Source organism: Labeo rohita, chromosome 2, assembly GCF_022985175.1.
Source record: "Labeo rohita strain BAU-BD-2019 chromosome 2, IGBB_LRoh.1.0, whole genome shotgun sequence".
Taxonomy (NCBI): Eukaryota; Metazoa; Chordata; class Actinopteri; order Cypriniformes; family Cyprinidae; genus Labeo; species Labeo rohita.
Window position 1 is genome coordinate 35,762,168 of NC_066870.1, and position 12,777 is coordinate 35,774,944.

Consider the following 12,777-nt stretch of genomic DNA (forward strand, 5'->3'; position numbering starts at 1 on the left):
GATTTTCCACACTCAGCTTAAATCTGACAAACAACACAACCACATCCTGCCTCCTCACCCACTCCACACTTATCAAACACCTGAAGGTTACACATTTTGCACCTGATTTACTGATTAGACCATCTGTTCATCTGACATTTTTAAAGGGTAGTTCACACAAAAATGATAGTTTTGCCATCATTTGCCCTCCTGTTGTTCACAACACACCAGTATGACTTTCTCTGAACATAAAAGTCATTATTCTGAAGAATGTAAATGTGTTTTGTCCATACAGTGTTAATCAGTAGGATCCAAAGTTGCTGAGATCCTGATGTTCCTCAAAAATGTTTTCTGAGATCTGCAGAAGAAAGAAAGTCATACAGGTTTAGAACGACATGAGGTTGAGCTAACGATGACAGAACTCCCCCGTTAAGCAATCTTCTATCTGTCTATCGATCTATCTATCTGTCTGTCTGTCTGTCTGTCTGTCTATCTGTCTATTTACAATATATTTTAAGATTGGATATATTAAATGAACTTTAAGGACAAATTAATTTATTTGTTTAACAAAAAAATATTACCTCAATTTATCCAATTTATCTCAATTTACCTCAATTTATTTATCCAACCATCCCCATCCATCCATCCATCAATATTTATTTTTTTATTTATCCATCCATCCAACATGTATTTTGAGTTTATTTATTTATTTATTTATTTATTTATCCATCCAAAATGTATTTTTGAGTTTGTTTTTCTATCTATCTATCTATCTATCTATCTATCTATCTATCTGTCTATCTATCTATCTATCATCCATCCATCCATCCATCCAAAATCTATTTTGAGTTTATCTATCTATCTATCTATCTATCTATCTATCTATCTATCTATCTATCTATCTATCTATCATCCATCCATCCATCCATCCAAAATCCATTCCAAAGTTTATTTTGAGTTTATCTATCTATCTATCTATCTATCTATCTATCTATCTATCTATCTATCTATCTATCTATCATCCATCCATCCATCCATCCAAAATCTATTTTGAGTTTATTTATTTATTTATCTATCCATCCATCCATCCATCCAAAATCTATTTTGAGTTTATCTATCTATCTATCTATCTATCTATCTATCTATCTATCTATCTATCTATCTATCTATCTATCTATCTATCATCCATCCATCCATCCATCCAAAATCTATTTTGAGTTTATTTATTTATTTATCTATCCATCCATCCATCCATCCAAAATCTATTTTGAGTTTATCTATCTATCTATCTATCTATCTATCTATCTATCTATCTATCTATCTATCCATCCATCCATCCATCCATCCATCCAAAATGTATTTTGAGTTTATTTATTTATTTATTTATCTATCCATCCATCCAAAATGTATTTTGAGTTTATTTATTTATTTATTTATTTATTTATTTATCTATCCATTCATCCATCCATCCATCCAACATGTATTTTGAGTTTATTTAATTAATTAATTAGTTTATTTATTTATTTATTTATTTATTTATCTAACTATTTATCTATCCATCCATCCAAAATGTATTTTGGGTTTATTTATTTATTTATTTATTTATTTATTTATTTATCCATCCATCCATCCATCCATCCATCCATCCATCCATCCATCCACCCATCCAAATTGTATTTTGAGATTGGGTATCTCTCTGCTATCTGTCTGTCTGTCTGTTTGTCTATCTATCTATCTATCTATCTATCCAAAATGTGTTTATTTATTTTATTTTATTTTTTATCCATTCATCCAAAATGTATTTTGAGATTGGATATTTATTTATTTATTTATTACTGTTTATCTAGCTATCTAGCTATCTGTCTATCCAAAACGTATTTTGAGATATTTTAAATGTACTTAATGTACAGTACAAACTGTATTTGTTCATTCATTTACCCAAATATATTAAAAAATTGGAAATATATATTATTTTTTCTATGAAGTGCAATTTGCAATATATCGTGGCATTTGAAGGTTTAAATAAATATATTTTGTTAAGCCATGCTGTTTGCATATATTTAGTATATATCCGAAATATAGATTAGCCAACAGACATATATTTTATGCTATGATGTGAACTAAGCTGATCGCTATCTGGATGTTTTCGCAACTTCCTTTCACAGCTGATACTATATCATGTATTTGAGTACAGCTGGTGTGATGTGTTAAATTTTCAACATCAAAGACCTAAATCTGTGGTTTTAATGTGGGTTAGATTTTTTTTTTTATGCACAAACACATGCTTGAAATGATCATAAACAGAGACAAATTTTTCTGGCTGGTCCGGCTCATTACTTGAGTTTGATGGTATAATGGTTATTCACCCGTGGCTTCGGTTAAACTTAACTGATTTTAATACGCTGTTTTGTCTCTTGTCTTTCATTGCATACAATAACATTTGAAAGGATAATAACCCTTAAAATAGTTCCTGGCTTATAGCGGCTGTAATTAATGTGTTTGGGTGTGAGGTGATATTACTCATCCCGCGAAGAGGAACATCTGGAACAGGAAATGAGCACAGAACTCACAACTAGCTCTGTCAGTCAAACTCATGCTTATTGTTTGCATGTTTATGTGTAGCAGGCAGAGTTTCCGCGGGTCTTAAAAAAGTCTGCTTTTCTGTGAATTAAGGCCTTGAAAAGGTCTTAAATCAGAGCAGCAAGTCTTTAATTCATATGATCATGGCATTCATTTTCGTGAGGGATTGTTTCCTGATGTATTTCATTTCAAAGTGAAGCAAAAGCGCAATTTCTGTGCCACATGGCTTAGGTCGCTCCAAATTCATGAAACAATATGCAGATGGCGGTATGTATGTGCTGCTTCGTCTGTCAGTCACCCGAAGAAAAACTTGTTTTGTTTTTTATTGTAATAAAAATCATGTAGTTCAGTTAGAGAACAGACAATACAATTAAAACTGAACGCGGCTTCTCAATGCAGCTTGCCGAAGGACAGTCACATCACAGATCAGATTTAATTTATCACGTGAAGAGTTTGTCGAGCTCACTGACAAGAAGAGAGAAGTGAGAAAGACAAAACCATGGCGGAAGAGTTTCAAAACGAAATGTAAAAGCACCTGTTTTAAAAATATTTTGAGTTTGGTTTTGTATGTAATGGCAAAGTAATTATATTTTGTTTCGTTTTTTATTAGGTTAATTTAGAAAAACGTTTGAAGTTTTTTTGTTCGTTAAATACAAATTTATGTTTTTTAAAGTAGCCTAAAGACCAATAAGCGGAAGACTGATAGTCTGTCTGATCAATTTTGCCTTCTCAAATCATCACGACTTGCCTAAAATAAAATATAAAGATGTAAAACAGTTAGAGTATAAAACAATGTCAGTTTAAATGTTAAAGGGGTCATCGGATGCCAAGTTCACTTTTTCATGTTGTTTGAACATTAATGTGTGTTGTCAGTGTATGTACAAATCTACCCTATAATGATAAAAATCCATGCAGTGGTTTTTAATTAATCTGTAAAAATAATATTCCCTTTTTCAAATCGAGCCGTTCTCAGATGCCTGTCGGTGTGCCGTCACACCCACAGAGGCCGCTCCCATGATAGTTGATTGACATGAGCTCTTACCTTAGACAAGCTGTCACAGTCCAGTAACTTTCCATGTTTTGATGCCAGAGCAGGGATGTAAGTTAGAAAAGAATATCCCCGATTGAGCGATTGAGGTGTTGTGTTGCTGGATGTAATAATGAACATAGTGGTCGTCATTTACTCCCGACATCTGTTGAAGATTTAGTAGATTAACGTCACCTTTGTTTGTGAATGGAATGCACCTCCCGATCTACATATATCCGTCTATGTTTGCGCGAATCATTCATGATCCAGCTTCACTTACAGCAGAAGTGAGTATAAGCGTTTTTTATGAATCTTTGCAATCCCCTTTCCTTATAACGTGGTAGTTAGGAAGTTTAGCGGCTAAATGCGGCTAATGTAAACAAGACTGTCTTTCCACAGAAGAGAGGGGCGGGGTGAGTAGAGCTCATTTGCATTTAAAGGAACAACCCCTTAGAATGAGATGATTTTTGCAGAGGTGATTTTGACAAGGTAAAAAGGGTGTTGTTTTACAAAACCATTGAGAATTTTTAATCAAAGTATATTAGAGACCTTTCATTAAGACCCTAAAGAATCATATCAACTTGTGGAAAATGGGCATCCGATGACCCCTTTAAACCTAGATAAATGTGTGCTATTGGGCGCATATCCAATCGATTGTGCGGAGGAAGCTGAAGCGCGATTCGCAGGCCATGCGGCGCCAGCGCGATCACTTGCATTTTTTCAGTCATTTTTGCTTATAAATGTAAGAGTAATGCATCTTTCGGAACTGTAAAGAGTACTTTTATTTGTGCGCACTCACTATATCACCAAAACGTTGCAAACGGTGCTTTTATAGAAAAAAAAAACGTGAAGCGCTTTCTGACGACTCAACAGAGCGCTTCACAAAAATGAACCGAAACTCAGCGAATACATACCTCACAGACATGATAAATATATCTATTGAAAGGTTTAAATTATTACTTTAACGAAATAAAACAAATCGAAAACAAAAACTCTTTCATTATGTAATCTGTAAAGATGCATTTCTCTCTAAAAGCGCGTCCAAAGAAGAGATGGTGAGTCAGGATCGGCAACTGTGACACTAACTCAGAAAACACTAGTTTATTAATAAATAGTTCAAAAATCTCCTTACTATTTACCCCTGACACATTCGTGGTAATAACTTTTGCCGGTGCTTTGCTGCAAGGTTCAGCCTATTGCACGCGCTAAAGGCGCCCTGGCTGCTGCTGCTGACAGAGACACTAAACGCCTTCCGAGCCGGTCTCGAAAGTAAAAGCGAAGTAAGTCTCATGTTGTTTCCACCAGCGCTATATCATCACTATAATTGGTGGATGTATAAAATATAAAAATAAGGAGATGCCTAAAACAGTCCTGGCTCTAGGCACATAAAAAAAGTCAGGGCAGTCTAAAAATGTGCACAACGCTTTTACAAGCTACTTAAAACCGAAGGAAAGTGAAGAAAAGAGGAAAAACTTAAACTTAAAACAAACAACCGCTTGAGGTGGAATTGCTGCTAATTTGAAAGTGAAAGTAAAATATGCACAGCGCTTTTACCGAAGGAAAGTGAGGAAAAGAGGGAAAACTGAAACGAACTAAAAACAAACAATTGCTAGACGTTGAATTGCTGCTAATTTGAAAGTAAAACTCAAATTATACTTGGAGAACATATTGCTGGATTGTTTTCTCTTTGATTTTTTTTTTTCCCTTAAATTTTCTTTAATTGGTCTTAAAAAGGTCTTAAAAAAGTCTTAAATTTACTCTCCTAAAACCTGCAGAAACCCCGAGCAGGGTTATTTTTGTTAACGGAACTATATATATATATGTATATGCATATATATATATATATATTTGAAAAAAAAAAACAACAAAGTTAGTAAAACTTTGGCTAAAAGTTAAATCATAATGAAAAATGTAAAATTTTGGTCAGTGTATATAGCACATTTCATTTGCAATGGTAATTGAAAGTGCTGTACATAAAAGGAATTAAAATAATCATAAAAATAATCACAACAATAAAAACAAGGGATTTAAGAACATTTAAATTGATTTAAAAATAGATTCAAAATAGTTAAGAATAAAATTGATCAAACATGAAATACAGTGCAATCAATTAGGTAAAAACTAATTCAAAATATTAATAAAAGCTTTAATATATCAGTCCTAAAATAACTTTTTAATTTTTAATTAATTAATTAAATTTTTAAAATGAATGAATTATTTTTTTTTTTTAACATAGTTTTCTTATATTATACTTACTAACTTTTACATTTCCATTAGAGGTTATGTTAAAATAAATCTTTATAATGCTGATTTGCAGTGTGGATCACTTAAACAAGATACTATTTTAATTAAATATGTTTAATGAAAATTTTTTTTTTTTTATATTACAAATGTACTTTTCATTCTGTTTTTAAGACTGATCAGAAATAATTATTATTATATATTATCATATTGCTGTGTAATTATTATTATCATGGTTATTTTATTCCTTTTTTTTATTACTCCTTAACCGTACATATTAAAAACACATTTTTATTTTTTACTTTTCCCTTAAAAAAAAAAAAAATCGTTAGTCGTTGGCTCTTTCTTTCTTTCAAAAAGTCTCAATTATATACTGGAAGCACCCTCTGAGATTTTATATGTTTTCAAAAACATGTAGAATAATTTAAATGACAATTTTTTTACGTAATTATCAGTATTTAATACGACACAGAAGTCCAGCTTTGATCAAGAAGTTAAGGTTTGTTTGGTTATTCTTATTGATCTTATAACTACTGACTGCAATTAGCATCTTTCTTCACTGACCTGCATTAAAATATGTCATAATTATTCATAATAACTAATATCTCTTGGTTTTATGTGTCTATTCCAGCCTGTGTCCTGGCCTGAGGTCAATGGTGTTGTGATCAGTTACTCAGCATCCTGTCGCAGTGAGCTTGATTTATCCCAGTGGTCCTGTGGCATTGTAAACGCATCCAGGCACTTCTGCGAACTCACCGTGTCTGACGATCCGTGTCACTGCAGCCTGACGGCGACAAACTCTGCTGGGACGTCACCTGCAGCTCACATCTACATACCTGCACATAAGCGTACAGGTAAATTACTGATGGGGTGCTTCTGTATGTTTACGATTTTCAGTGGAATTACATCTGGAATAGGTTTTAATGTGCTGTAATATAAAAATAAGCACCTGTAATTTGTAAAGTATTTAATCCCCTTATTTATTTAATAATAGGCATTTTTAAATTAATTTATTGCAGATAACACACAGCCTACCTGTAGTTCTAAGTCTTATTTTATTTGCTTGTTGTTACCTCTTTCTTTTTCTGTCTATTGTTCTTAACCAGGATGGAAAACTAACATCCTGCTAAAAACACAAAGTAACTTTTTATGGTTGTTAATGAAATAGTGATGCTTATGGTAAATTCTATACAAAGGTTCATAAAAACAACATCATTACTGGAAACCACGTGGTCATTTATCCCAAACTTGTGTCCCGTTTCCTTTCCTAGAAGAACTCCCACCTCCTCGGAATGTCAGCGCCACCCCATTGGACGACACTCGATTGAAGGTGGAATGGAAAGCTGCACTGAACCAATCAAGTAGCGGCTTTGTGGTGCAGTGGACTTCTGTGCCTTACAGTAAACCAAATAGTCTGCACTGGGAACATATGAAAGAAACTGCAAGAAGTTTTATTGTCACAGGTCTGAAAAATCACTTAGTTTCCTATAGAAATCATACAGTCGTTTTTTGATTTAATATAACAGTGGCCTACTGGTGAGGATTCACATCATGCAAATGTTTACAGTTAACAATGGCATTAATATATTATATTATATTATATTATTTTATTTTTGACTACTTTTTTATTTAATTAAGTATGAAATAAGATAATATCTTTATTATTATTATTATTATTACTATTATTATTATTGTAGTTGTTGTTGTTGTATAGTTATATATTGAATGGGAATTTGGGCATTTTTGTCCTTAACTGAAAGGCCATGCTTGATTTTTAAGATATTATACTGTAGTTTTTTTTACTAATAATTATTGTTTAATGATAAACTACAACAGAATGGTGTGAGTTCATGTGTGTGTTTCAGGTCTTCAGCCACGAGTACCATATAATCTGTCGGTCACGAGTCTGTATGGGGGAATCGCAGGAAGTGACTTGTCAGTCATTGCTTTCACACGGGAAGGAGGTCAGATATTACCTTGAAAAATGTGCATAAAAATGTGTATATACTTATCATCCTTCTGCCAGAAGATCTATTTTTTAAAATAGATTAAAAAATTTACAAATAATTATCAACAAAATGTTTTTTTTAGACGTGGAAATGTATTTACATAACAAAACATAATCAAAAATATTATATTTAGATTTCCTGATTCTTTTAAATGCTATTTTTTATGTACAGTATTATAAGATTGCATATTAACTGTACTTAAACAAAAAAAAATCAATCTATATATACTATAGCAACAGTACACAAATACTGGCAGATCTGCTTGTCATAAGTCATAATTTTGCTAAGAAGACATTAAATATCTTTTGGAAGATGTGTATGTGTGTCTATAAAAGTATATTATAAATATATATTTTTATAAGGTATTATTCTCAGATCACCGATTCTCACTGTGACAACTTAGCCCATATAATTGTGACAATATGCCCCAGTTACCCTTAAACATAATTTGTTTTTTTTTTTCCTGTATATTATTTTCTAATAATTTTCTTACCAATTAAGATACTTAAGATACAAAGATACAAGAAAAGGTAGTTAACCACAGAAAGTCTGTCAATATAATAAAAACATGCAGCTGTTAATGACAACACTTGTATTTAAATATATATAAGAACATGAACACGTTTTCATAATTAAAGTTATTTAAAGGGATAATATTTAAAGGGATAATTCACCCAAAAATGAAGATTCTGACTTTTTTTTTTTTTGCTCACCCTTAACTTGTTCCAAACCTGCATGAATTTCTTGGGGTAACCAACAGGGTTGCCACGTTTTTTTTTTTGTTTTGTTTTTTTTTTTTGTTTTTTAAAGAACAAAACCCAAAAAGAAAATGACTACTCAAAACTATCACAAAATTAGCCCAGTTGCAATTCAGGTCATGGGAGTGGGTCAATGTGGTAAAATACATTTTAAAATTGTTTTTAGCGGGGTTCCCTGATAAAATGAAAAACAGTTTTAAAGTAGCCCAGTTCTGTGGGAATACCATGGAGTTGGCAACACTGGTAACCAAACAGTTGACAGTAGCCACTGACTGCCATCGTATGGACCAAAATACAATTGAAGTCAATGTGGCAACTCTTTGGTTACCCACATTCTTCAAAATATCATCTTTTGTGTTCAACAAAAGAAAGAAATTCTTACAGGTTTGGAACAACTTGAGGGTGACAAAATTATGACAAAATTTTCATTTAGAGTAAACTATTCCTAGGAGAAATCCACTTCCAAAACAAAGATTCACATAGAATTTACTCACCCCCTTGTCGTCCAAGATGTTCATGTCTTTCTTTCTTTATTCGTAAAGAAATTATGTTTTTTAAGGAAAACATTTCAGGATTTTTCTCCATATAATGGACTGATATGGTGCCCCGATTTTGAACTTCAAAAATGCAGTTTAAATGTGTCTTCAAACGATCCCAGCGAGAAAAAAGGGTCTAATCTAGCGTACCGATTCTTATTTTAATAAAAATAATAGAGTTTATATACTTTTAATGCCAAAAGCTCGTCTTGTCTTACTCTGCCTGGACTGATTTTGTTCTGATTCATGACAGTTGACAGGGTATGTCGTCCTATATCAATGTTTTACCTTTGTTTGATCTTCTTTGCATGTTCACTTTGCAAAGACTGGGTCAGTACTTCTGCAGTGATGTAGGATGATTTTGAAATGATTTTTAAATTTGAGGGAGAAAATACGATTGGAGTTTTTCGACATACCCTAACTGTCTTGAGCTAGAATACACAGAGTTCAGGGAGAGAAAGGCAAGACGAGCGTTTGAGATTAAAAATGTGTTTAAATTGTATTTTTTTAATGAAATTACCTGATCGTTATGCTAGATAAGCCCCTTCTTCCTCGGCTGGAGGAACAGCATTTGGGATCGTTTAAAGCCGCATTTAAACTGGAAGTTCAAAATCGGGGCACCATATCAGTCCAATTTATGGAAACAAAAATGCAGAAAAAAAAAATTCTTTACGACTGAAGAAAGAAAGACATGAACATCTTGGATGACAAGGGGGTGAGTACATTATATGTGTTGGAAGTGGACTTCTCCTTTAATGCTCTCTCATGTGGACGATCAATGTATTCCTGTGTTTCAGCGCCCTCTGTCGGTCCAAATATGACAATGCTGACGACCAGCAGCAGAAGTGTTTCTCTGAAATGGGACCCTGTTCCTTTAGAGAAGCTTCATGGCATCATTCAGAACTACACCATTCTGTACAGCATAAATGGCAAAGGCGAAAGTAAGATGGAAATCTTTCTTTGCAGCATGCTTATAGAAGGGGTGGGAATTAAATTAGTGCAAGTAAATGATGAAAGAACTCTCATATTTGAGTTTGACGCCTCCTGTTTGTAAAGGTTTGAAGGTAGGCAATGAAGTTAAACAGAAAACTCTCACTGGACTGATGGAAGGAACCTATAACATCTGCGTAATGGCTCATACTGCGGTAGGGGGCGCCACTGGGCCCTGTCAGATGGTGGTTGTGGGTAAGAATGACCACAGTTGGATTGATTTGTTTTTTTTTTTAATTCTCGCCTGTATAAACACAGCGTTATCTTTAAACGTGTTTGTGTGTGTCCACAGGGCTTGAGGATGTACAAGTGATTCCCATACTCCTGTGTGCACCTCCGCTGTGTTTTCTGATTCTAATCATTCCAGTATGCATGAGAGTAAGGTAAGAAAATGTGTAAAATTATGATTCAGTTATTAAATACATAGTCATTAAAGGTGGACATTAATAAAAGTGGTTCTTTTTCAGTAGATGTGGGTTACTGATAGCATATTAAAACTTTTATTTATTTAATATGACATCATGCAATAACATGCAGTCCTTATAGTCACTGTTTATTGTCGTCTATTAGGATTAAAAAGTGTCTGTGTCCGACTGTACCAGACCCTTCAAAAAGCAGCCTGTCTGTCTGGTCTACCACTAAACCGTGTCAGGTAAGATCAAATACATTAAAAGCCACATGCTATTAGGACCTCATTGCATCAATAGTGTTTTTGGTGACTGAATTGTGTCTCTTGCTGCCGGCAGGGGGAGTTGTTGTGTCTAGAAAGATAGTTTCTTCCTAATATATGAAGAGTTCAGATGCAAAAGCCCCTAAATCCATCTGACCTATTTCTTTATAATTAGCATTTCTTTCTGGCCACTTTGTATAGGTTTCTATGTAAGTACCGGTACTTCTGATTGGGTTGAGGCTGGAATTTAGCGAGTTTCAAGTAATAGTATTTGATGGACGCATAATATGTCGAGAGCATTCACTCAGTATCATTATCTCATTTTTGACCGAGATGGCTTTTAGCTGGTTTTGCATCTGAACTCTTCATATATTTCCAAAGATGCTGCCTAAAGATATTTATAAAGCCATAAAGTTTGACTTAGGCTAACAGCAGGGTCAGCTGAATCATATGGGTGGTTCTTAAACATTGGCACTTTTACATCCCAGGGTTTGATGCTTAAAAGCAGTCATGTTGATTGTAAAAATAAAATATTTTGTATTATTTAGATTTTTAATTTCATTTTATTGCATTGTTTTGAATTATTCCTTTCTTTTTTTACAAAATATATGCTCAGTTGGCATCATTAACACCACAACAATTTTGCCCATAGTGAAGTTTTATTTAAAGTTAATGTACTTGGTTATCAAGAAAGATCCTGGTAAATATCACTTGTGAAGATGATACTTTTGTTTGTTAATATTTCTACAATATATTTATATATTAGCAAAATATGCATTAGCAGACATATTCATTCAAAAATGGTTTACAGTACATGAATGCGTTCATGACAGTATTCATTTTCACAATTTATAAATGTTGTTGCTGTTATTAATATTAATAATTTTTTAAATTATTTTTTGCATTCTTCTTCTTATTATAAAATATTTTGTATATATATTGATATATTAATCACAATATTTTTGGTCAAATTGTGCAGCCCTGCAAACATGCACAGCAAACCTAGCGTTTTTTTTTTTGTTGTTTTTTTTTTTGCAATCACAATTTTTTATTAAATAATAATAATAATAATAATAATAATTATATGAAATTCAATAAACATTTATATAAAAATATTACATATTAAATATGTAAATGTTTTATTTATATCTATGCATTTTATGAATTGACATTTTATTTAGATTATTGAGTGTATATGTGCCCTCGTAAAAAAAAGTAAGATATTTAAAATACATTTATTTCATAGTTTAGTTCAACTCTATTAACATTTAACCAGTGTTGGGGAAAGTTACTTTTAAAAGTAATACATTACAATTTTGCGTTACTCCCTGAAAAAGTAACTAATTACATTACTTAGTTACTTTTTATGGAAAGTAACGTGTTACGTTACTTTTCCGTTACTTTTGCATTACTTTTTTTCAATCTGGGCAGGGCTTGCTTCTTTGCTTTTAGTATAAAACAGTTCTTATGTAAAAGCCCTTTTACACCAAAAGTGAAATGAATTCACCTCAGGCTGAAAGAAAAAGCTAATTTATGCAGAAGATCACTCTTCAGCTATGAAGATGAAGCACAAATGTTAGTCCATCTAAAGTAATTTTTGCTTATTAGTATGGTTGAATTGCATCATTGAATGTCAGCAGCAAAGACACTGGTTAATAAAATGGGATTAAATACATAAAAGATATTTGTTTTATTTTACATATTTAATTATTCGTTGCGTCATATTCTGAGTTTGCATTTCACTGTTTTTATTCATTTTGAGGAATACTGAATCTCTTTTTTGTGAGTGAGATGAATTAATGCATGTCCACATTTAGTCTAGAATACAATAAAATCATGTTTTCTCCCAATTTCCCCACAGAAGACTTGTCAATCAATAAATGGGGAAAAAAGTAACTCAGATATTTTCTTAGAAATTTAAAAGTAATGCTACTTTACTATTTACTTGAAAAAAGTAATATTATTACGTAACTTGCGTTACTTGTAA

At 32.5% G+C, this 12,777-nt stretch overlaps 1 protein-coding gene across 4 annotated transcripts in view; it reads left to right on the forward strand.

Annotated features, from left to right (window-relative positions):
* LOC127151885 (interleukin-6 receptor subunit beta) overlaps positions 1-12,777 on the forward strand; it is a 42,814-nt gene that overhangs the window by 26,842 nt on the left and 3,195 nt on the right. For 3 of the 4 annotated variants that reach the window (XM_051092219.1, XM_051092220.1, XM_051092231.1), the window contains exons 8-14: positions 6,459-6,681; positions 7,099-7,290; positions 7,693-7,791; positions 9,928-10,071; positions 10,187-10,315; positions 10,413-10,503; positions 10,691-10,772. In XM_051092219.1, coding sequence (XP_050948176.1) covers positions 6,459-6,681; positions 7,099-7,290; positions 7,693-7,791; positions 9,928-10,071; positions 10,187-10,315; positions 10,413-10,503; positions 10,691-10,772 — 960 coding nt within the window. The remainder of the gene's footprint in view (positions 1-6,458; positions 6,682-7,098; positions 7,291-7,692; positions 7,792-9,927; positions 10,072-10,186; positions 10,316-10,412; positions 10,504-10,690; positions 10,773-12,777) is intronic. The other variant, XM_051092223.1, reaches the window with a different exon arrangement.